The 25,995-nt window shown below is 42.3% G+C and overlaps 2 protein-coding genes across 4 annotated transcripts in view; one reads left to right on the forward strand and one right to left on the reverse strand.

Annotated features, from left to right (window-relative positions):
* LOC119969550 (dnaJ homolog subfamily C member 5) overlaps window positions 1–5,183 on the reverse strand; it is a 93,464-nt gene extending 88,281 nt beyond the window's left edge. Inside the window, exon 1 of the mRNA XM_038803310.1 lies at window positions 5,036–5,183. The gene's annotated coding sequence lies outside the window, so the exon portion shown is untranslated. The remainder of the gene's footprint in view (window positions 1–5,035) is intronic.
* Window positions 5,184–5,426: 243 nt separating this feature from the next.
* The window catches only part of LOC119969549 (glucose-induced degradation protein 8 homolog), a 47,836-nt gene continuing 27,267 nt past the window's right edge, over window positions 5,427–25,995 (forward strand). Inside the window, exons 1-3 of one of the 3 annotated variants that reach the window (XM_038803309.1) lie at window positions 5,427–5,587; window positions 15,284–15,411; window positions 18,768–18,961. In XM_038803309.1, the coding sequence (XP_038659237.1) occupies window positions 15,294–15,411; window positions 18,768–18,961 (312 nt within the window). In that variant the 5' untranslated portion in view covers window positions 5,427–5,587; window positions 15,284–15,293. Of the gene's footprint in view, window positions 5,663–15,283; window positions 15,412–18,764; window positions 18,962–25,995 lie in introns of all 3 variants that reach the window. The other 2 variants (XM_038803307.1, XM_038803308.1) reach the window with 2 other exon arrangements.

Below are 25,995 nucleotides of genomic sequence, written 5' to 3' on the forward strand. Positions count from 1 at the left end.
AGTGGCCCACTGATAGAAACAAAATTATATACTGGTGCCTGTTTTTGGTGAAGCCAGCAGCAAAACTACTGCACAAGATGCTTCCCATGGATTGATTGACATTTATTGCCACATGTACCAAAGTACAGTGAAAAGTATTTTTCTGCGACCAAATAAAAATATCAGTATGTACATACAAAGAATAATCGACAGAGTACATTGACAGTGGTGCATCAACAAATAGTGATAGTGCGGAACAAGGCTAAACAAGAGCAGCATAGGGCATTGTGAATAGTGTTCTTACAGGGAACAGATCAGTCCAAGGTAGAGTCGTTGAGGAGTCTCGTAACTGTGGGGAAGCAGCTGTCTCTATGTCTGGATGTGCGGGTTTTCAGACTTCTGCCTGATGGAAGGGTCTGCAAGAGGGCAAAGCCTGGGTATGAGGGGTCTTTGACAATGCTGTCTGCCTTTCTGAGGCAGCAGGTGTATACAGAATCAATGGGAGGATGGCAAGCTTGTGAGGTGCGTTAGGCTGAATTCACCACACTCTGCAGTTTCTTGCGATCTTGAAAGCAGAATGCAGTTAACACATATTTAGAACACTTGGACCCATTAATTGGATCATCCACATTCAAACCTCTACAAGCCTTTTTTAAACCTTACATTCTACAACTGCAAAAAATGGTATTCTTTGCTATTCTAATGTAAACAGAATGCCATTGAACTAAAGAAATATGCAGATTACAATCATTTACAGTATTCACTTAGCAAAGAAAACAAACTTGGACAGGTTTACTATTTTGTTGTAGTATTACTCACATTTATCACAAAATGGTTAACTGTGTCTTTTTCACAACACAATGTCCAATTCTGCAGCAATTGCAGAACAGCTTCACAATCAGCAACATTCAGGGGAACTTAAAGTTAGGTTATTTACTGTTTGAAAAATCTAAAAATTGTAACTGATTGTGTGTGTTTTTAAACTCGACTTCATAAAAATGGATCGCAGCCGGTTAGTCATTAGTCTTGCAGCTTTGAACTCAAATTTTGTCCAGGTTGATGAAATGTACTTTGCTATATTTCAATGAACCCATTACATCATTAATGTAAGATTTTATCCTTAATCTCAATCAAATTTCTAGCAGGTAAGAGTCTATAGCACAAAACTTTATAGCAGGACAACCAGTCAAATCTCTACAAATCATGATGGGGAAAGTAGCTGAACTTGCAGAACACAAGTCCTGTGAAACAGTTTTTTGCGAGCAAGCGCTTTAAGATGCAATCAACAGACAGACAAAGAAAGCAAGGCCAGCAGATGTGGGCTCTTTTTGCAAGCTAACGTTGAGGAAAACAATAACAGGCCATCGGTGTACGTGGCTAAAGACCTTTCTCGATGCTGGAAGAAACTGTATAAATGGGGGAGGCTGGAAGCCTCCCCACAATAACCTGCAGGACCCACCATCGTGAAGACCACCATGAGTCCAGAGCTCAGTGAAAAAGACACCAATCCAAAGGAGGCTGATCACCTCAACTTGAATTGGATAAGTCCAAGCCGCAAGTCTTGTGATTAATTGTAACAATTAATCAGTGTTTCAACAAGAGATTTAAGTGAAGTCAAGAACAGTTCAGTTTTTAATCAAGTGCTTTAAACATTAATAAAGAAGAATTTGTACAAAATATCTTGTGTAAGAGTATGTATACAACTTTCAAAAGATCATGAAAATGAAATGAAATGAAAATCGCTTATTGTCACGAGTAGGCTTCAATGAAGTTACTGTGAAAAGCCCCTAGTCGCCACATTCCGGCGCCTGTCCGGGAATCGAACCGTGCTGCTGGCCTGCTTGAAAAGCCAGCGATTAGCCCCGTGAGCTAAACCAGCCCCTTCATTGACAATGTGCCACATAATTCACTTAATAACAAAACTGAAGTCCATGGAATCAAAGGCACAGTGGCAACATGGATCAGTAATTTGTTAATAGCCAGGATGCAAATAGTAGCGGTAGACAGAAAGCAAAAAGTAGTGGTAGACAATTGTTTATCAAACTGGGGAGAAATATGCTGTAGTCCCGTTTTTCAGGTTGCCGACCTTTAACCAGTGGGGTTCCACAGGGATCAGTGCCAAAACTGCAACTGTTGACAATATATATTGTGAGTTGGTAAAAGAAAACGAATTACTGTTGCCAAATTTGCAGACGACACCAAAAAAAAGGTGGAAAGGTAAGTTGCAAGAGGGATATAAACAGTTTGCAGAGACATATTGATCGGTTAAGTGGGAAAAAAGTTGGCAAATAATGTAGGAAAAATGTGAAGTTGTTCATTTTGGAAGGAAGAACAAGAGAACAGTATTTACTTAAAATGGAGAAAAACTACAACTGAAAGGGACTTGGGGCTACTTCCACATGAAACACAAAGCTAGCACACAGGTGCAGCAGGCAATCAGGAAGGCTAATGGAATGTTGGCCCTCTGAGTATGAGAGTAGGGAAGTCCTGCTGCAATGGTACAAGGTACTGATGAGACCTGATGAAACCTCATCTGGAGTGCTGTGAGCAGTTTTGGTCCTGTTATTTAAGGAAAGATTTTGGTTCAGGGAAGATTCATTAGGATGACTCCCGGTATGGAGGGATTGTCTTATGAGTAAAGGTTAAACAGGTTGGGATTCTACTCATTGGAATTTAGGAGGCGACGACCTCATTGAAACATATTGGATTCTTAAGAGGTTTAAACAGAGTAAATGCAGAGATGGACCAGGGGGCATAGTCTCAGAACAAAAGGGTGTCAATTTAAGACTGAGATGAGGAAGGATTTCTTCCCTGTAGAGTGGAGCATTTTGGAACTCTTTGCCACAGAGAGAAGTGGGCAGAGTCTTTGTGTATATTTAAGGCTGAGATAGATAGATTCACGATTAGTAAGGGAACCAAGCATTTTAGGGAAAGGGCAGGAAAGTGGACGCGAGGGATGTTGGGTTATAAGAGAACCAAGGGTTATGGAGAAAGGGCAGGAAAGTGGGCACGAAGAATGACTGGATCAGCCATGATCCTATTGAATGGCAGAACAGGCTCAAGGGGTCAAACGGCCTACTCCTGTTCCTATTTCTTATGATCGTATGCTAAAGTTTTATACATTACTGGCTGGTTCAGCCTCAGCTGGACTACTGTGTCAGTTGTGGACACCACACAAGGATGTCAGAGAAGGTTGACTGTAATGGTACCAGCAACAAAACGCTTCAGTTATGTAGAGAGTTGTGTGTCGAGACTAAAGAAACTGGGTATATTATTTTACAGCATTGAATGTTTAAAGGAAAATTTAACTGAAGTGTTCCAAATTAAGGATTTTAATAAATAGGAAGAAACTACTTATCTAGCAAGAGGGCCAATAACTCACGTATACAGATTCAACAAGATTAGCAATGGAACAAGGAGATTTTTCAATAAAATAAGTTGTTCTGATATGGCATGTACCACCTGATAAGATGGTGGAAATAGATTCAGCCCTATTTTCAAGAGTATTGGATATGCACTTGAAAAGGAAAACTGTATAGGGCTATGGCAGAAGTGCATGAGAGTCAGGCTAATTGGATAGCTCTTTCAAAGAGCTGACATATGTAGAATGGACCAAATAACATCCTTTTGGATCATATGATTCAATAATAATTGAAATTAGATTCTACATTTGCTGAAAAAAGAGAATTCTACATGTGTACAGCCTTCATTAATGACATAGCATCACATACATTCAGTGGCAAAACCAATAATACAATACACAACTGAAAATCTATTCATTTTTGGTTGATTATGTTTGGCATTTCTGTAGACTTCAATTTGGAATAAACTTCAGTCCTTACAAAGGGACAAACCTGTTGCTCAAATTTAACAGCAGCATTTTATACAATGAAAATTGCTCAAATTCAACAGCAGCTTTTTATACATTGGAAATGCAATTAAGTCCTAATCTAGGTCCAAAAAAAATCATTCGGAGTTGCAGCAGGAAAACGTGGTTATAGACATATGAATTTATTGCTGAGTTGCACCACAAATACAGGATTGTTAACGCTTTACTTAAAAGCCACACAATCTCTCTCGCATATGATTGACAATATTCTCAAACTATCCTAAACATATGTGCATCATGAATGTGTCATCATGAATCCGCATGAGATACTAAAATGACAGCATTAGAGTGCTAAACATTTACAAAGGGCTCTTGAATACGATGCCCATCTGAAAAATCGCGAGGTTTTTTTTCATAAAACAGAGCATTGCGCGACATTTCATGAAACAATAAATTAAATAAAAATGATTAACTTAACTCCTGCCACCCACTACTCCCCTCCTCCCCCCAAAAAAAACCAACGGATTGGGAGCACGAGTCATGGGATTGATTGCTCAACTCAAGATGTTCAACCATTTGCAGAAACCCGGGGTACCCGACTTCCTCACAAATCCTGACGCATTTTTGCTCCAGAGAGACTTTGCGCATTTCACCCTCAATAAATAAAAATAACCAGAACCCACGACCGAATTACCATGGCCGCCGACGGTAACCTAATTAAACCGGGCACTGTCCAGGAGGAGCCAGTCAGTGTTCACTCTCCTTGTGTGCGTGCGTGTTGCGTGAGAAAACCCTGCAATGCTGCTGCGTTTGATCCAAAGCCTGGTGCTCCCTCGTTCAAAACCGCGTATGACTGGCGATGGCTGATGCCATTTACCCCCCTCCCCCCTCCTCTTCCCTTCCCCGACCAAAATCATCTCAATGTTACACCATCGCCTCCAGATTTCATCCACATTAACAAAATGGGGGTGGTTGGGGGGAAAGGAGGTTTAAAAAAAACGATGGAATAGTCCTGCCGAACTAAAATCCTCTCCAGATCCACTGAGCGGCACAGATTTACGGCGCTGTCTGCGGCAGCAGATCAGACCTAAACGCCATCATGCAATGGCTCGGAGCGCCGACAACCCGAGCAACTAAAAACACCGGCACAATAGGGCAAGGTGAGCAGGGACGAGGCGGGAGAAAACTGACCGGATTGTTTTTATTTGACGTTTGTTTTTTTTTTACCTTTCAATGAAAATTTTCTTCTCTCGCTGTCGGCTTTCCTCAGGCTCTCAACACATGAACCATATCAAGAAATTTCCGTCAGCGCTTCACCTTTTTGCACAGCGTCACCGCCTCCTCACTTCCTCCTCCCTTTACCCCGCCCCTCGCGCTCCATTCACTGTCGCCCGAGCCCTCCCGCGCTGCATCCTGGGAACCTCCATGCCGACCGTTAAGCAGGCGACGCCGAGCCGCGCGTGCGCGGCGCTCCTCCCGGGGGAAGTGGTCGTTCAGGAGGGGAGGGGCCAGGAGTGAAGGAAGAAGAAGGAAAACCGAGTGACGGCGAACGATTGACAGCGGTTTTCACCAATCGGAGGCCGCGTCTGCCTGGGCCGCCTGGGCCGCCGGACACCGCCCGTCGGTAAACCACCAATCGGCAGCCCGGTGCGGGGTGGCCGAGGCAAAGTTCGGTTGAGCCGTGCGGCGCCGTCCAGCCCACCTTTTTGCATTGAAAGATCGCGAGCGTTCCTGCTTTGCGGCTCCGGGCACAAACAAAATCCTCCCACACTTTTTGAGGTAGGTTCGCCAGTTTAAAATTCAGCCTCTTCCCGGAAAGGCCCATTGTTCGGAGCCCGTCGTGTGCAAATGAAAGTAAGCGAAGTGCTCCTATGGCTCTGTGTCTGTTGGCGGTGTTGTTTTATGTGGGACAAGTGTGTGTGTGTGTGTTTTGTCCCCTGCACCGTAGGCCTCGGCGACGCAGCGACTTCCCGAAGCCAGCCCCCACCGACTCAAGAATCCTGCCCAAGCAGCATAACCCTTTCACTTTTATTTCCATTGCTCGGAACGAACTTGATTGGAGTACGAGCTCTACTTTAGCGCAGTTTGATTCAAAACTTCATTAAATAACGCGGCCTTTGGGCTCCTGAGGAAATCAATCTCCGGTACTGGAGACTGAACATGTTGCAGATGTGTCCCCTTTCAATCCGTGCTAAGAAATCCTAAGACTTGATTTGACTCTTTGAAATAAGAACACAAACAGTTGACCCCCAGTACCTTAGTTGAGACATTTTTTTAAATGTAAAGCAGAATTTCAGCTTGTTATGGAAAAATGCTATTGAGGTGAGGATAAATTAAGAAGACTTGAAAGTGCCAGAAGTAAAAACTGCTATTGGTAAACTGTGGGTCAGGAAAAATGTGGTCAGTGTGGAATGTGTTAGACAGTTGGAAAATATTGCTGAGATTGGCAGGAATGAGGGTGAAGGTATTTAAAATCAATTTGTCAGGTTATCATTAGACAGAAGATGAAGTCCAAGACTGGTATATGTGGATGTATTTGTGTGTATAGTAATGCAGGCTCTGAATGTATTATAATTTGTGCAGAGAGGAGGCCGTTTGTATTTAATAAATCGTACTTTGGGATTGTGAGGTTTGGATTAGACCGTTGATGCTAACCAGGTAAAAGTGCGTCAGGTTATATGAAGATGGAAAAAAGCAGACTTTGTAATGGAATAGTAAGGACAAAAAAAGGTTAAGCAACCAAGATGCTGCACCTCTCATTTTAACCTGATGTTCCACCTGAGATGTTGATGAAGTTGAAGCCAAACGCTTGGAGATGCCAGTGGGAGCTGTGAAACTGATTTTGGTTTTGGGAACATAACATTTTATAAGACTTCAATATCCAAGCCCTGTTTTGTCCATCAAAAAGTGCATCATAGGACCATGGATTGGTTCTGCAACTTCTGTGTTTTTGAGCCCCAGACTGACAATCAGATAAAATGAGGTGTCCTGAATCATCTCACAACTGGAGGTTTGATTATGGCTTTCAAATATTGTTGTCAGGCAGCTAATTTGAGATAAAAGAATAAAGCGAGTGCAAACTTAGAGAGATGTTCCTGTAACATCTTTCAGAATACAATTGGATACAGAATGCATGGAGTCAGAAGAAATAGAGGCGTTGAATTAATACTTTTCTTCAGTGTTCACCAAGGAGAGGGGCCATGTTTTTGAGGATGAGAGTGTGATACAGGTGGGTAGGCTGGAGGAGGTAGATGTTCTGAGGAAGGATGTCTTAGCAATTTTGAAAAACCTGAGGGTCAACAAGTCCCCTGGGCCAGATGGGATATATCCAAGGATTCTTTGGGAGGCAAGGGATGAGATTGCCGAGCCTTTGGCTTTGCTCTTTGGGTCCTCACTGTCCACGGGAATAGTGCCAGAGGACTCGAGAGTGGCGAATGTTGTTCCTCTGTTCAAGAAAGGGAATAGGAATGACCCTGGTAATTATAGGCCAGTTAGTCTTACTTCGGTGGTCGGTAAGTTAATGGAAAAGGTCCTGAAGGATAGGATTTATGACCATTTGGAAAGATGCAGCTTAATCCGGGATAGTCAACACGGATTTGTGAAGGGTAAGTCTTGTCTCACAAATTTGATTGAATTCTTTGAGGAGGTAACTAAGTGTGTAGATGAAGGTAGAGCAGTTGATGTCGTATACATGGATTTTAGTAAGGCGTTTGATAAGGTTCCCCATGGTCAGCTCATGAAGAAAGTAAGGAGGTGTGGGATAGAGGGAAATTTGGCCAATTGGATAAGTAACTGGCTATCACATAGAAGACAGAGGGTGGTGGATGGAAAATTTTCAGACTGGAGACCAGTTACCAGCGGTGTACCACAGGGATCAGTGCTGGGTCCTCTGCTATTTGTGATTTTTATCAATGACTTGGAGGAGGGGGCTGAAGGGTGGGTCAGTAAATTTGCTGATGACACCAAGATTGGTGGAGTAGTGGATGAGGTGAAGGGCTGTTCTGGGCTGCAAAGAGACATTGATAGGATGCTGGGCTGAAAAATGGCAGATGGAGTTTAACCCTGATAAGTGCACGTTGATTCATTTTGGAAGAAAAAATTTGAATGCGGATTACATGGTCAGTGGCAGGGTTCTGAGGAATGTGGAGGAACAGAGGGATCTTGGGGTTCATGTCCACAGATCTCTGAAGGTTGCCACTCAAGTGGATAGAGCCGTGAAGAAGGCCTATAGTGTGTTAGCTTTTATTAACAGGGGCTTGAGTTTAAGAGCCGTGGGGTTATGCTGCAACTGTACATGACCCTGATAAGACCACATTTGGAGTATTGTGTGCAGTTCTGGTCATCTCACTATAGGAAGGATGTGGAAGCATTGGAAAGGGTGCAAAGGAGATTTACCAGAATGCTGCCTGGTTTAGAGGATAGGTCTTATGAGGAAAGGTTGCGGGAGCTAGGGCTTTTCTCTTTGGAGCAGAGGAGGATGAGAGGCGACTTAATAGAGGTTTATAAGATGATGAGGGGGGTAGATAAAGTGGACGTTCAGAGACTATTTCCTCGGATGGATGTAGCTGTTACAGGGGGGCATAACTATAAGATTCAGGGTGGGAGATATAGTAGGGATATCCGAGGTAGGTTCTTTACTCAGTGAGTGGTTAGGGTGCGGAATGGACTGCCTGCTGTAATAGTAGAGTCGGACACTTTAGGAACTTTCAAGCGGTTATTGGATAGGCACATGGAGCACACCAGAATGACAGGGAGTGGGATAGCTTGATCTTGGTTTCGGACAATGCTCGGCACAACATCGAGGGCCGAAGGGCCTGTTCTGTGCTGTACTGTTCTATGTTCTACGTAACATTCAACTTGCCTTGGAGTCACAGGTGCTGAATTGTTTTGACTTTATGGTTGTGATTAATCCGTGGTGTACATACACCAGTTTACATATAAAACTTAAATCTATATTCCTATTCATGTATATTTTTCAGAACTTGGCCTTCTAAATATTGAATTATGTTTCTACGCTCACAACGTGGAACAAAACACCAAATAAAAATATACATGCAAGTGGAACTGAGTTTGGGCTTTAATGCTGATTGTTTGGAGAAGTTTTAAGTGACCATTTATGTAAAATACCAAATTCAGTTTCAATTTTTTGTGGATCTAAAATATGTTTCAGCTGACCATGCAGAATAATAGCACAGACAACTTATTATTAAAAGTAATGTCCTTTAAAGGTAGAAGAACAGTTGTCCTTAACCATTCTGATATGTATGTGACTCAAGTCCACATCAATGTGGTTGACTTTTAAGAGCCCAGTTGTGTCCAAGGCAAATGGGATGGAAAAGAAATGCTGATTTACCACCCATGTCCCATCCTGAGAACAAACTTTTTAAAAATTACATTTAAACTACCCGTGCATCTTCAATTTTTTGCATTTTGCTTTATGGCCATCTGAACTTCCATTGAGTCTTGAATATTGTGAAAGCACCTTCCCCGAAATTACTCCAGAATGAAATATCAGAGGATCTCCTGTCATCACATGCCTATATCTAGGTATTTCGTTTGGCTTTTCCTGTGCCATCTCAATGCCTGCTATCCTTTCTGTAATACAGTGACCAGGATTACGCACAGTTTTCTGAGATATAATTGAATCAGTAACTTGCACAGTATAATCGCCAGTTTAAACTGACATATGTTGAAAATTTCACCAATATGAAATCTATCTCTTGAACGAAGCTTGTTTATGCGGGACTGATTAAAATTGAGGACTAGTAATGGATATTAAGCATTAAGTTTCATCAAAATCCAAATAATAAAATATACTGTTGAGGGGACGGTAACAGTGGGAATGTTACTGGACCAGTAATCCAGAGGCATTAGTTTCACAGACATGAGTTCAAATTCCATCATGGCAGCTGGAGAATTCAATTAATTAATCAATCAGGCATAAAATTCTATCTCATTATGAATGATCACGAAACAGATAGATTAAGGGGCAGTGCAGTGGATAGCACTGCTGCCTCACAGCGCCAAGGACCCTGGTTTAATTCTGACCACGAGTCACTGTCCGTAGTGAGTTTGCATATTCTCCTTGTGTTTGCGTGGGTCTCGCCCATACAACCCAAAAAGATGTGCAGGGTAGGTGAATTGACCACGCTAAATTGCTCCTTAATTGGAAAAAAAAATTAGGTACTCTAAATAAATTTAAAAAAGAAACAGATAGATTTTTGTAAAAGCCCATCTCGCTCAGTCATGTCCTTCAAGATAGAACGTTTACCACCCTTAACTAATCTGGCCTACACGTGACTTCAGATCTACAGCAATATGGTTTGTTTTTAACTGCCCTCTGAAATGGTGAAGCAAACCACTCATTTGTATCAAGCAACTACAGAACAAAGCATTGCGGACATACCTACACCATGCGGACTACAGTGGCTCACCATCACTTTTTCAAGGGCAATTAGTGATGGGTAATACGTGCTGGACTTGCCACCATTACTCGTATCCTAAGTCCATTTAAAAAAATGCTTTTATAACCGGGGCAGAGAATTTTGACCACTTTATCAAATACATAGATGGGTTCAATGCAATTATTTGTATGATTTATGTAACTGCTTTGAGTTCTGATAATTTGGTTAGTAGTTCTGATAATTTATAATGAACCAAGAGTTTCAGAAGGAAATTAGTATTTTTTATCAAAACTATTATTAAATTTACTCTACAGCTAGTAAATGACGCATGTGTACTGTCAGAGTGTTCTTACTACTCTTTGGACAGTTTTAAAAAAATTTAATTTCGAGTACCCAATTACTTTTTTCCAATTAAGGGACAATTTAACACTACACCCTGTATGCTTCATCCGATGCCAAAGCTTATGTAGTTACATTGTATATCTTGTGTTGCCCTATTATGTATTCTCATGTATTTTCTTGAATTTGTTTAATTCCCTTTTCTTCCATGTACTGAATGATCTGTTGAGCTGCTTGCAGAAAAATACTTTTCACTGTACTTCGGTACATGTGACAATAAACAAATCCAATCCAATTTAGCGTTGCCAATCTGCCTATCATGCACATCTTTGGGTTCTGGGGTGAACCCATGCAGACAAGAATGTGCAAACTCCACATGGACAGTGATCCAGGGTTGGGATCGAACCCGGGTCCTCAGTGCTGTAGACAGCAATGCTAACCACTGCGCCACTGTTGGGACAGTTGTTAACACACTGTTCACATAATAATGCTATTGGATATAATATTTATAACATTCATTTGACATTTTAATCCTGTGCTTTCTGTTCCCATTTGCCTTAAATCTGATGCATTGACACTTTTGAATAATGTAAGTTGGAATAAGATACAGCTCTGTGGATCAAAATTCTAAATTGGCTTAGCTGTAGGAGACAGAGGCTGCTTTAGTGACTGGAAGCCAGTGTCCAGTGGCATCCCACAGGGATCTGTGCTGATCCCCAGTTGTTTGTCATCTATATAAATGAAATAGATGACTATGTGGGAGATAGAATCACTAAATTTGCGGATGACACAAAGATTGGCAGGGTGGTTAATAGTGAGGTTGAGTGTCTTGGGTTATAGGAAGATTATAGGGGGCTGGTTTAGCACAGGGCTAAATTGCTGGCTTTGAAAGCAGACCAAGGCAGGCCAGCAGCACGGTTCATTTCCCGTACCATCCTCCCCGAACAGGCGCTGGAATGTGGCGACTAGGGGCTTTTCACAGTAACTTCATTTGAAGCCTACTTGTGACAATAAGCGATTTTCACTTCATTTCATTCATTCATTCAAGATATAGATGGGATGGTCAAATGGGCAGAAAAATAGCAGATGGGAATTTAATCCTGCAAAGTGTGAGGTGATACATTTTGAAAAGAGTAATGTGACAAGGAAGTATTCAATGAATGGCAAGACACTGGGAAGTTCTGAGGAACAAATGGACCTTGGTGTGTTTGTCCATAGATCTCTAAAGGCAGAAGGGTAGGTTAATAGGATGGTGAAAAAGGCATATGGGACACTTGGCTTTCTCCAATCGAGGCATAGATTACAAAAGCAGGGAGGTCCTGCTGAAGTTGTATAGAATTTATAGAACTTTGGTGAACCACAGCTGGAGTACTGTGTGCCATTCTGGCCACATTCTAGGAAGGATGTGATTACACTGGAAGGGGTGCAGAGGTGATTCACCAGGATGTTGTCTGGGATGGAACGTTAAAGTTATGAAAAGAGGTTCGATTGTTGTTTCCGCTGGAGCAGAGAAGATTGAGGGGAGACCTGATCGAGGTGTGCAAGATTATGAGAGGCATGGACAGGGAGCAGCTGTTCCCCTTAGTTGAAGGGTCAGTTACAAGGGGACATAAATTGAAGTGAGAGGTGGAGGTTTAGGGGGGGATGTAAGGAAAAATAATTTTACCCAGAGGGTGGTGACAGTCTGGAATGCTCTGCCTGGGAGAGTGGTAGAGCCAGGTTGCCTCACATTCTTTTAAAAAGCACCTGAATGAGCTCTTGGTAAGTCATAACATTCAAGGCTATGGGCCAAGTCCTGGTAAATGGGATTAGGTAGGCAGATCAGGTATTTTTCATGCAGGCACGGTGGGCCGAAGTGCCTCTTCTGTTCTGTATTATTCTGTGATCTAATGCAGCAATGGATTCTAAGGTAAGCATTTGAGATCCTGGTGTCACAAAAATAAAATTCACCTTTTGACAAAATGATTTCTTGGTACATACGCATTTTATTATTTGTTATTATCTAAATACAGCTCTGCCTGTTGTTAATACAATGCTGAATGTTCTAAGTACCAGTTAGCATGATTAGTAATTACATCGAGTCTACAGCACAGAAACAGGCCATATGACCCGACTGGTCTGTGCTCCATATAAACCTCCTCCCAGCCAACCTGATCTAACCCAATCAACATGTGGCTTGGAAGGCCGAAGGGCCTGTTCCTGTGCTGTACTTTTCTTTGTTCTTTGTACTTGTATTTATGGACCCATTCTGGGGACCATCTTGCATGGCATTAACTCAGAATTCCAAAATTAAGGTGATTTTAAGATTGAAGGAGACGCAAACCTCAAAATGGATCTGCAAGTATTTGTTGAAGCAATACAGTTAATTTTAAAAGAGAGAAATGGTAGCTACCAAGCAGGTGGAAAACAGGCACCTTGAAAAATTGGTAAATTTGGATATGGCTTGGAAGTTTTTCTTTTAGATTATTCACTTTTATTTTTAAAAAAAAGAATGATGAGTAACTAGTTGACTAATGACTGGTTTATGATTTGCTTTATGATAATTACTGTTCTGTTGCACTGTTTGAAATCTATTAGATTTGTCCAAAAGCTGAAATGACTTGGTGCTTCTGTCAGAATGTGCATTTTAAACAAGTACATTTTTAGAAAACAAGTTGTGCCTTGTGTATCTTCCACAAAGTGCTCCAAAGTAGACTAAGGACAGTATTGGCCGGCCACTTTCGCCTGCTGACCGGAGACTCCCGCCCGAGGTCAATGGATTTTTCCATTCTACGTGGCTCGCCCATGGTGTTCTTGCGGCGGGCAGGGCGAGAGAATCTAGCCCTAAAGATTTCAATGATACTGGTGTTAAATCAGTAGACGATGGATAAAACTCAACATAATTTAGCGCTACACAATATTTAAATAATTTATAATTTGAAGTCAGTATTGTAAGGATAATGAAATAAAGCAAACTGGTACAATATGTAAATACACTTTTACCCTTGCAATATGTAAATACACAAATACATTTGGAAAATATTGTGATTCTTTTTTGGAGATTTGTATTCTGATTTGAATCCTTGGTTAGTTTTAGATACCAGTAAGATGTCCATGGCATTAATCACTGAGTTGATGAATATGGGGTTTTCTTTGCATGCAAGATGGTGACAAGAATTAGAAGTGAAACTTCAAAATTTTGCTTTGGCAAGCTGGAAGCCTCAACTCCATTGTGACAGCATAATTGAGCAGCAAATGCTGATTGTAGCAATTTAAACTGATTTACTTTTCTTTCTATCTCCCTCATGCACGCAGTTCTTTCTTTCCCTAAGGTTTTTGTATACTATTTGATGGGAAATAATCTATTATAGCTTCCACGTCATGGTTCAGACTCTTCAATTTAATTGACTAAGGAGACACACAAGTCGCAGATCCCCTGTAAGGGCACTGTGTTGTTTTTACTCCAATAACTGCAAGTTCCAGTGTAGAATCCAAAGGATGCAAGTGTGATGAACGAGCATTCATTCGCTGCTGACGACAAAATCCAGGCCGATCAATACATTAGTCTTATCAACTGCATTTTCAAATTGTGCCTAAATATCTGTAAATGATTTTTTTTGTTGCTAGCATTTAATTTATGTGGTACCATTTGGTTTTGGGTAATACATTTATTGTAACGTTTTTTTGTGAACATTGTATGCTTGTTAAAACAGAGAACATTGGAAATGCTCTGTCTCACAGGATCTGCAGGGAGGGAAATACCCAGAATTAACATTTCAGATTAATCCTTCATCGTGTCTTTGATAGACCTGATGAAGAGCCACTGGCCTGAATAGTTAACTCAGTTTTGCTTCTCACAGATGCTGCCAGACCTGCCTGAATTTTTTGCATTTCTGGTTTGCTTCAGATTTCAGCATATGCAGTATCTTGCTTTTACCCTCTGGCTCTTTCTTATGGAGTAATATAATTTTAACAAGCTTATTCAGGTTTCTTGACCAATACTGTGCTAACCATTCATTTTAATGAGCCCCAAAATATTTTGAGATCGTGTCTAGAATGCAAGCACATTTATAAGGCTGTTTCATTATTGTGGCTTCAAGACCCACTCCAGAATTTGAGTACCCAAATAAACACGGCCACACTAGCGTAGAAGTGAGGCAGTTTAAGCGACACTGTTGGTGGTGCAGTCTTTTGGATGAAACGTTAAGCTGAGGCCGCATCTGGCCTTTCAGCTGGACATAAAAGATCCCGTGGTATTTCTTTGAGGAAATCAATATCACAAAAGCAGATTGCTGGCATTGTCACATTGCTGTTTGTGGAAGTTTACTGTGTGCATATTGGCTACCACATTTCCTACATTACAACCGTGGCCACCAGTGTTCCTTCTAACTTACCCACACAATTGTGGCTGTGCCTGCACACATCTTAAAGAGGGTATTGCCTGTGTGTAGTCTGTTAGTCCCGTGCACAACACAATCATAATTGCTGTGTGGCCTGCACCCATGCAACTTAGAAACATTGGTGTTTACATTTCAAAAAGTGCTTTGTTGGCTGTCAAGCACTTTGGGGCATCTTGTGGTTGTAAAAAGTGCTCTTTAAATGCAAGTCTTTTTTTCCCTTTGTTTTCCATCTAGTATTTTTGATCACATTAATTACTAATTTAAAGGTGCATGTTAGATAAAGAGTTAAGATTTACCTTATCATGTTTTAATTGGTTGATGACGTATTTCTTTACTTTATTTTTGTGACATAGGTGTTTCAGAATGAGTTATACAGAAAAACCTGATGAAATTACTAAAGATGAATGGATGGAAAAACTCAATAATTTACACATCCAAAGAGCAGACATGAATCGTCTTATAATGAACTATTTAGTTACCGGTAAGACTATTGCGAAAGAACATATAGGATTTAATAATAGTCTTTACATTATAACTACATTAACATTGCAATGAAGTTAATGTTTACACGTGACTTTGGAAGAGCTTTGCACTGGAAAGGCCACATTGCCTTTTATGAACAATATTTTATGAAGAAATCTGTTTTTCCAAAAATAATTTTCACCTGCCTGAAGAGGAAATTGAAACTTAGGATAACAGGTTTTATATTGAGGGAAAAATAACATCTAAAATAAGCTGTTCCAAATAATCAAAATCAATAAAAATCAATAAAGTTGGTAATATACAAGTTTATCAGAATTTGTGAAGAGAAAGGCAGGTTAATGTTTTGGATGAAATTACAATTGGTTTGTTTGTCTAAATTATATTTTGCTACGAATGCCAATGTTAAATAATGTAGTGTTATTAATGATTAAAAGTGTTACTGTTTCTACTTGTGTTTGGAATGGTGAACACGTGGCTCTAAAATTGTGCCAATGAATGTGAAATCCAGAGAACTTGTGCAAAATAATGTATTTTTCCTTATTTTCTTTGTGAAGTAAGATGCTACAGTAGGATTGTACTGCACATTTCTAAGTAGTTTTTCATTATCAGAAATAATATAAACCTCAAAGGACTGTATTTATTGTCTTTCAAAAGATGTTTGATACAGTACCATACAATAAACTTTAGCAGGATTGAATCCTGAGAGAATTATGGGATAGTAGATACCTGGATACAAAATTGGCTAAGGGCAAAAAGTAGAGAGTAGCAGTGGATGGCTTTTTTCAGACTAAAGAGAAATATACAGTGGCATTCCCCAGTGGCCAGAGTTTGGTCCAGTGCTCTTTTTGATATATATTAATGACCTGGACTTCAGTTCGCTGAACATAATTTCAAAGCTTTCGGATGAAGCTCTGAAATGTAATAAACCATGATGTGGATAGTCATAAACCTAAAAAGGACATAGACTGGTTAAAACAGTTCCAAATGAAATTTAACGCAGAAGAGTGAAGTGATTCATTTTGGTAGGATGAATGATTTACGGTAATATAAATTATATTATGCAAATTTAAATTTGACAGTGGCAATACATTCAAAATCCTAGAGTGGCATCAGGGCTATGGGACTTCAGTTCTGTGGATAGACTAAAGAATCGGGATTAAAAAGATTAAAGGGAGATTTGATAGATACTTTCAAAATCTTGAAGAGCTATGTTAGAGTGCATAAAGAAAAACCGTTTCCAATGGCAGGTAGATGTGTAACCAGATCACAAGTTTACGGTAATTGGCAAAAAAAATAGTTTATTTAATTCAGTGGGTTGAGAGGGAATGCACTGTCTTGGGCAGATTCGGTGTTCATTTTGGAAAGGGAATTGGATAAATACTTGCAGGGGAACAGGTCTAATTGGATAGCTTTTCAAAAAGGCACAGACCCCCTCTGCTACATCATTCCATGATTCTGTAAATGATTAGACTTAAGATTGATTAAACAAGATTATCTCTGGAAAATAATTCAGTTTAATTTCAATGTTAGTCCAACTAAATTAAGTTTTTGTTTCGCCTGCGTTGCCTGGTAATTTATAGTTACATTTTTACAAAGTTTCTTTTGGAATCAGTAAGCACTTAAAGTTGACATGGCTGTAATATTTGTTTCAGACATGAGCAGAGCTCAGAAATTGCTGTTGTTATTCAACTGTGGCTTTATCGGTGATTTTTCAATGTTTTGAGTGATTTGAGCAAATAGAAACACAAAATGCACTGTCTATGAAATATTTACTGCTATTCCTCAAAGTGTGGCAAAATAGCTCTTGGTTCTGCAGATGTATATACCATTTTAGTTTGGGGAGAAACATAGGAATTTGGAGCAGAACTAGGAAATTCAGCCATTCGAGCTTGCTCCGCCATTCAATCAGATCATGGCTGATCCTTTCCTGGTCTCAAATCCACCTCACTACCTGTTCCCCACATCCCTTTAACCCACTTCTTATCAGAAATATATCTATTTCCTTCCTGAAACCGTTTAATGGCTCTGATTCCACCACACAATACTATGGGACAGCAAGTTCCACAAATGCACCACCCTCTGCGAGAACTAGTTCTTCCTCATCTCAGTTGCAAATCTACCGCCTGTCAATCTATATATGTGACCTCTCGTTCTAGATCGCCCGACAAGAGGGAACATTTGGTTTATGTTTACTTTATCAATTCCTTTGTATACCTCTCATCCTTTTAAACTTTAGCAAGTATAAAGCCCAAACTGTTTAATTTCTCGTCATACATCAACCCTTTCACCCCTGGAATCAATCTGGTGAATCTCCTCTGAATAACATCCAGTGCCATCACAGCCTTCCTCAAATAAGGAGACCAAACACAATATTCCAGAGGTGATCACCAATGCCCGATAGAATTGCAACAGCACTTCTCTATTTTTATACTCTAGCCCTTTTGCAATAAACATTAACATTCCTTTTGCTTTTTTAATTACATGCTGTACCTGCATACAGATTTTCTGCAATTCATGAACAAAGACACCCAGATCCCTCTGCCCAGACGCATTTTGAATCTGCTTTCCATGTAGATAATTTACCTTTCTATTTTTTTGGTCAAAATGGATAACTTATCACTTATCGACATTAAACTCCATCTGCCAAATTTTGGCCCAATATCCTAGCCTATCTATATCCGTCTGTAAGATCTTTATCTCCCCTTCACTGCCTGCTTTCCCACCTATTTTAGTATCATCTGCAAATTTTGCTATATTGCATGCTGTCTGTTTTCAGATCATTTATGTAGATTGTGAACAGTTGAGGTCTGAGGACTGACCCCTGCGGCATCCCGCTAGTTAGAATTTGCCAGCCAGAGAAGGACCGATTTATCCCGATCTATGTTGTATTGATAAAATGCCTTAATATAATTACGCTAATTTCTCTTTGAAACCACACCTAACCAAAAGAAGCCACAATGGCAAAGTACTGTGGGTGCTGGAAATTTGAAATGAAAAACAGAAAATGCTGGAAATACTTGGCAAATCTTGCAACATCTATGGAAAGAGAAACTTAGTAAACATTACTGGCAGGTGTCCTTTCATCAGTTCTTAATTTTGGAGCGGTGAGTATGGAAAGGCCACAGTTCAGGTTAGACATTCTTTCAAAGTGTAGCTGCATGGAATTAAAGTCACCGATACTGTGGGAAGTGATTATACTGTGGGAAGTTCTGCGAGCTGAAAAAACTTCAAATTTCGTATGAAACATTTCAGAATAATAAAATATAGTAATATTTTGTGATAATTTTCCTGGATAATTTACAATCTACCTGCTAATATAGCTATAATTAATTTATGTATAATTTGTTTCAGAAGGATTTAAGGAAGCAGCAGAAAAATTTAGAGTGGAATCTGGGATAGAGCCTAGTGTTGACCTGGACACTCTTGATGAACGTATTAAAATTCGGGAGGTGATACTTAATGGACAAATTCAAGAGGCCATTGCACTAATCAATAGTCTGCATCCAGAGCTGTTGGACACAAATCGTTATCTTTACTTCCACTTACAGGTAGGGAAACCTTCAGATTCACATTATAAAAGAGGGTGGTGGTGGGGTCAAAATCCACATACTTTTTATTTAAAAACTATAAATCGCATTCACTGAAATGTTAGTTAAAACTCGCATTTATAAATTTGATTCGGGCATAATTCTGACCACTATATGCATCTTAAATATACATGAAGTAAATTTTATGAGGCTCCTTGACTCCTTTGTCCTTGTAAACTATAATCCCATCTCCAACCTCTCCTCTCAAAATCCTTAAAAGTGTTGTCCCCTCCCAAATTTGAGTCCTCTTTCATGCAATTTCATGTATGAATCCCTCCAATCAGGTTTCTGACTCGGGACTGAAATAGCCCTCAAAGTCACAAATGTTGTTCTTTGTGATGGTAATCATGATAAGTTGTCCTTCCTCATCCACCTTCATCTATCTTCAGCCTTCAACACTGCTGGCCAGACAATTCTCCTCTGATGCCTCTCCTCTGCCACCCAGCTGGATGGGATTGCCCTAGTTTGGTTCCATTCTTGTCTGTTAAACCAGAGAATCGCCTGCAATGGCTTCTTGGGTCTCCAGGGGTCTATCCTATCCCCCTCCTATTTCACATCTACATACTGCTGAATGGTTACATCATCTATGAGCGCAATCAGTTTTCACAAATATTCTAATGACAGTTGTATCTCACCACCACCTATTTTGACTTATTCACTGTCTCTAAATTGTCAGACTGCTTATCTGACATTGAGTACTGGGTGATCACAGAACTTTCTCTAACTTAATATTGGGAAGACCAAAGCCATTGTCTTTGATCCGTGCCACAAACTCCGTTCTCAGGCCACCAACTCCCATCTCTTTCCCTGGCAACTTTATAATGCAGTTATTGTGGACATCATCGGTGAGGCTAGTATTTATTGACCTTGAGAAATCAGTGCAATTTTAGAGAGCAGTTATAAGTCAACCATATTGTTGAGAGTCTGGAATCAACAAATGGTGGCACAGTGGTTAGCACTGCTTCCTCACAGTGCAGGGACCCAGGTTAAATTTCGACCTTGGGTGACTGTCCATGGGAATTCTCCCTGTGTCTGCATGGGTTTCCACCGTGTGCTGCAGTATCCTTCCACAGTCCAAAGGTGTGCAGGTTAAGTGTATTGGCCATGCTAAAATTGCCCCATAGTGCCCAAAGATGTGCAGGTTAAGTAGGTTACGGGGATAAGGTGGGATGCTCTTTCGGACGGTCAGTGCAGACTCAGTGAGTTGAATGGCTTCCTTCTGTACTACAGGGTTTCTGGGGTTCTATGGTTCAATATAGGCAAGCTAAGGATAGCCGATTTCCTTCTCTAAACACATTTATGCACAGGTGGGATTTTACAACAATCTGATAATTTCTTGATCACTGTCACTAATCCTAGCTTTCTGTGCTAGTGTGGAATTTGAATTAATGTCTCCAAGTTATAAGTCCAGTAACACAACCACCGTACTACTACACTCTGTACCATGAAGCTGAGACATAGTGAGCGGGATTCTCCGTCCCGCCCGCCCCATTTTCCGGCACAGCATGCCCCGCCGGTAGCGGAATCCTCCATTCCGGCAACGGCTAATGGGGTTTCCCATAATATCGGCAAAGTGGAGGATCCCGCTGATGGAGAATCCCGCAGTTTCATCTCAATTTTTGGAGCTTGACTTGTGGGTGGGAGAGTGAAGTATGTCTGAAAGTGAAAATTGATGGGGAATGAAGAGTCAGCCATGACATCAGAACCTTGGGAGAAACTGAGCTTCACATTTATCGCTCAGAGGTTATGGATGGGGAGTGACTTGGGATTCTTGATATCTAGGTTGGTTTGTTGCTGACCTTTATGAAAGTCATTGAGCCATCACTGGATTATAGCAAAACTGGGTGTAATGAACTCCAATTGGCTTTATTGGTTGGCCAATTGGAGTATGAGCTCCCTCAATGATAGCTCATTGAGGGGGCCGATATAAGCACCTGTGTAGGCTTTGTGAGCCAGTCTTAAGTTGACTGGACTGCTAGCAGCACTGTTTGTAGCTGCTCCTGTAATATTGTTATTGTAAATAAATATTGGTGTGGTGACGGAACTCCTGCCTCCTGTGGATTACTACACTGGGATTGCCCCTTATTCAGCAGCATTCAATGTTCTGCACTCAACCTGGAGCAGAATGGCCCACAGCAACTACACACAATGGATTTGGCTCTTGGCCATATTAATACACTGTCGGGGGTGAAGTTGAGGGATTTAGTCGCTTTAACAAAGTCAAATTTTGTGTTTCTGGATAAGAAACTTCAATTAGCTCATGTTAAACAAAGGTGTCTGCTTGTCTGTGGATTTTGGTTTCATTTTAAACTGTATCTGCAATGTACTTGAGGTTTTATGACATGAAAACAAACAGGGGTTAAAGAAAGAATAGGCAACCAAGGGCCCATGTTGCAAAGCATAAGCACTTGTGGTTCAGTTGGAACCAGGTATCTCAAAAAAAAGCAGCTCTCAAAGAAACTGCCAGTAGAGATGGTATTACGGTCCCAGAACAGACCCCAACAGTTGGTAGGATATTGGACAGAAATCCCAATATTTTATTTAATTTGTAAGACTGTGAGGAAAGGATACTTCACTCCAGGAGTAATTTCAAGCATAAATACGAATATGGTATATTAAAATTAACTTTATTGCTAACTTTAACATCATTAACCCAAATAGTTTTCAATTATCAGTTAAACAGTGCTTATCACTACAACAAAACAATAACCCTTAACTGCTATCTTCATCTCCACTCAAACAAAACAAAACCCATCTCAGGCCACAATCCACCTTTAAATCCAGTTAGCAGACACAGGCATACTTGCTTAATAGAGATGTCTTGATAAACCATTTTAATAAAGTGATATTCTTGCCTGTCTAAAACTACTGTTAAAAACTCCAGCCTTTCTGGAAACTGCTGTTCTAGTCACAGACAAAATCTTTTTAACTAAACTGCTTTGAGAAAAGCTGCTGGTATGCCCACAGACAAATCTTCAACTGACCGTGTTTCTCCGGAAACTGCTAATCTGCTCACTGACAGATCATTAACTGAACTGTAGTGAGAACACAGTTTCTTGTCTGTTCGCATCCCAATCTAAAACTAAACCCTCAAACTCAACACCCGTTTGCTTCAGCCCTTAGCCCCTCCCATTAACTGCTAATTAACTACTTATTAAAATAAAATACAATGGGCGAGATTCTCCGTCCCGCCGCGCATTTTTCTGGTGCGGCACGCCCCCGTCGGAAGCGGGATTTTCCGTCCCACCAGCCGGCTAGTGGGGTTTTCCGTTATAGGCAGCCCCATGCCGTCTGGAAATCCCCGGGCATGGGTGTGCTGTCGCCACAATGGAGAACCTTGCCAGCAGAGAATCCAGCCCGATGTCTCTCTTAAGTAACTAAATAAGATAACTGTTAGGGAACCAAGCTCGGGAGATCAAAAGAGTAACTCAAAAGTTGATCTCCGAGCAGAACCAGGGGCGGGATTCTCCGACCCATCGCCGGGGAGCGGCGTGAATCCCGCCGTCTGCCGGGTTCTCCAGCACTGGAGATTCGGCGGGGACGGGAATCGCGCCGGTCGGAGGGGGCCGCCTCCAGCGCCCCTCCTCTTCCCCCCCCCCCCCCCCCCCCCCGGCGATTCTCCGACCCACGACGGGCTGAAGTCCCGCTGCTTTTTTGCCAGTCCCGCCGTCGTAGATTAGACTAGGTCCCTTACCAGCGGGACCTGGCGGCGCGGGCGGGCTCCGGAGTCCTGGGGGGGGGTGCGAGGCGATCTGGCCCCAGGGGGTGCCCCCACGGTGGCTTGGCCCGCGATCGGGGCCCACCGATCCGCGGGCGGGCCTGTGCCGTGGGGGCAGTCTTTTCCTACACCAGCTGTGTCAGCCTCTGCGATGGCCGACGCGTCGGTGAACCCCCCCCACCGCGCATGCGCAGGGACGACGTCAGCAATCGCTGACGCTCCCGCGTGGACAAGCACCAGCCGGGTCCAGGCTGGCACGGCGCCAAAGGCCTTCCACGCCAGCCGGCGGGGCGCAGACCACTCCGGCTCCGGCCTAGCCTCTGAAGGTGCGGAATCCTCCGAACCTTTGGGGCTGGCCAACGCCGGAGTCATTCACGCCACTCCGTCTCGCCGGGTATGAGAGAATCCCGCCCCAGGTGGTTAAAAGATGGTAAGAAAGAGCGGAGTGCAAGTTTGCATCTTCTAAGGAAACCAAAACAGTTGTTTGGGTGAGTATAGTTGGAAAGGTACTTACTACTACTGTTGGTTATAATTGTTAAGATACAATTCTATGATTCATTGTTTGTAAGAAATATATTCTATAATAACAAAGAACGCAGAAGAAGGGCCCTCGTTGATATTGTTTGACATTATAAGGATTAATTTAACTTAAAGGTGGAGGACATGGCAGGAGAGCTCCAAGCCATGATCTGCTCATCTTCCTCCATGTGGGAGACCAGGAACGCTTCCAGTTCCCAGGACCAGCCTGTGTGCAGTACGTGTTTTCAGCTGTAGCTCCTGGAAGCCCTAGTTTCAAAGCTGGAGCTGCATCTGGGGACACTGTGCAGCATCCACAAGGCGGAAAGTATCATGGATAGCATGTATAGAGAGGTGGTCACACCACAGGATCAGACTCCACAGGCAGGAAGGGAATGGGTGACCAGGCAGAGCAAGAGGACCAGGCAGGCAGTTCAGGAGTCGTCTGTGGCTGTTTAGATACTGTTGAGGGGAATACCCACTCGAGGGATTACAGCAGCAGCCAAATTCGTCATAGCACACTTAGCTCTGCTGCAGAGGGGAGGAGTGAAATGCGTAGAAATTCAATAGTCATAGGAGATTCAATTGTGAGCGGAATAGATAGAGTACACAATTCATTTTTTCCAATTCAGGGGCAATTTAGTGTGGCCAATCCACCTACCCTGCACATCTTTTGGGTTGTGGGGCCAAAACCCACGCAAACATGGGGAGAATGTGCAAACTTCACACGGACAGTGACCCAGAGCCGGGATCGAACCTGGGACCTCAGCACCGTGATGCAGCAGGGCTAACCCCACTGTGGCACCGTGCTGCCCATGTTGCCTCCCTGTTGCTATGGTCAAGAATTCGTATCTCTGGTTGAACCCCTCATTTAGTTTAATTGGCTTCTAATTCTCAGTTGAGACCACTTGGTTTGTTCTAATGAATGTCTATTACTTAGAGGATGATTTATTAATCAAACAATGGACATTACTTAAATTGACTGGTGCCTATTAAAACTAGCTTAGCGTCTGTGTGCACAGTCTTAGGAAAATTACTGGATATGTTTTCTCACGCTTCGCTATGTTTCACAGCTTGGCAGAGACCTTAAGAATCGATCAGTTGATTAGACAATATGTTCTCAGTGCTGGATACAATAGTTAATTCATTATATGAGATACTGACTGATTTCCACAGTCAAGACACTTTTAATATTTTTACCTCTAAGCTTCAACTACATTGCATTCATGCATACATGCATTCAACTAGCACCTATATGAATAAAACTAGACTTATCTTTGATTTTGATTTGATTTATTATTGTCACATGTATTAGTATTCAGTGAAAAGTATTGTTTCTTGCATGCTGTACAAACAATGCATACCGTACATAGGGAAGGAAGGAGAGACTGCAGAATACCGCAATCAGAAACGGTGGAAATTTGTAATTGGGAACCAAGAAATGGTTGAGGAACTAAATTCGTACTTTGCTTTTGTCTTCACAAAGGAAGACATGAATGATGTACCGGAAGTTCTGAGAAACACAAGTTTCAGTGAGGAGCTGAAGGAAATAAGTATTAATAAATGGTTTTGGTAAATGAATGAGATTGAAAGCTGCCAATCTCCAGAACCTGATAATCTTCATCCCAGAGTACTTAAGAAAGTGGCCCTAGAAATGATAGATCCATAGAAGATAGGAGCAGGAGGAGACCTTATGGCCCTTCGAGCGTGCTCCGCCATTCATCGCGATCATGGCTGATCATCCAATTCAATAGCCTAATCCTGCTTTCTCCCCATAGCCTTTGATCCAATTCTCCCCAAGTGCTATATACAGCCACCCCTTGAATATATTCAAAGTTTTTTACAAGCTCAACATGGGGAAGAGCGGGGTGTTCGTGGTTCACCCGGGGGACCAGGGGAGGGGGGTTGGCGAGCTCACACTAAAAAGGGCGGAGAGGAGCTTCAGATACTTGGGGGTCCAGGTGGCCAGGAGCTGGGGGGCCCTGCATAGACTTAATTTCACGAGGTTGGTGGAGCAGATGGAGGAGGCGTTTAAGAGGTGGGATGCGTTGCCGCTGTCCCTGGTGGGTAGGGTGCAGTCAGTCAAGATGACGGTGCTCCCAAGGTTTCCCCATTCTTATCCCGAAGGCCTCCTTTGGGCGGGTCAACAGGAGCATTACGGGGTTTATGTGGGCGCGAGGGACCCCGAGAGTGAGAAGGGTGTTCCTGGAGCGGAGCAGGGATGGGGGAGGCTGGTGCTGCCCAACCTCTGTGGGTACTACTGGGCTGCTAATGCGGCGATGGTGCGCATGTGTGTGATGGAGGGGGAGGAGGCGGCATGGAACAGGCTGGAGATGGCGTCTTGTGGGGGTACGAGTCTGGAGGCACTGGCAACAGCACCGCTGCCGCTCCCTCCAACGAGGTATACCACGAGCCTGGTGGTGGCGGCCACCCTCAAAAGTTGGGGGCAATGGAGGCGGCAGAGGGGGGAAGTGGAGACCTTGGTATGGACCCCTATACGGGGGAACCACTGGTTTGTCCCGGGGAGAATAGATGGAGGGTTTGCGGGGTGGCACAGGGCAGGGATAAGAAGGCTGGGGGATCTGTTTGTGGATGGGATGTCCGCGAGCCTGGGCGATCTGGAGGAGAAGTACGGGCTCCCCCCGGGAAGCACCTTTAGGTATCTACAGGTAAGGGCGTTTGCTGGGCGGCAAGTGGTGGAATTCCCGCTGCTGCCGCCACGCACGGTACAGGACAAAGTGCTCTCGGGGGTATGCGTCGG

This window comes from Scyliorhinus canicula, chromosome 7 (assembly GCF_902713615.1).
Source record: "Scyliorhinus canicula chromosome 7, sScyCan1.1, whole genome shotgun sequence".
Lineage (NCBI taxonomy): Eukaryota > Metazoa > Chordata > Chondrichthyes > Carcharhiniformes > Scyliorhinidae > Scyliorhinus > Scyliorhinus canicula.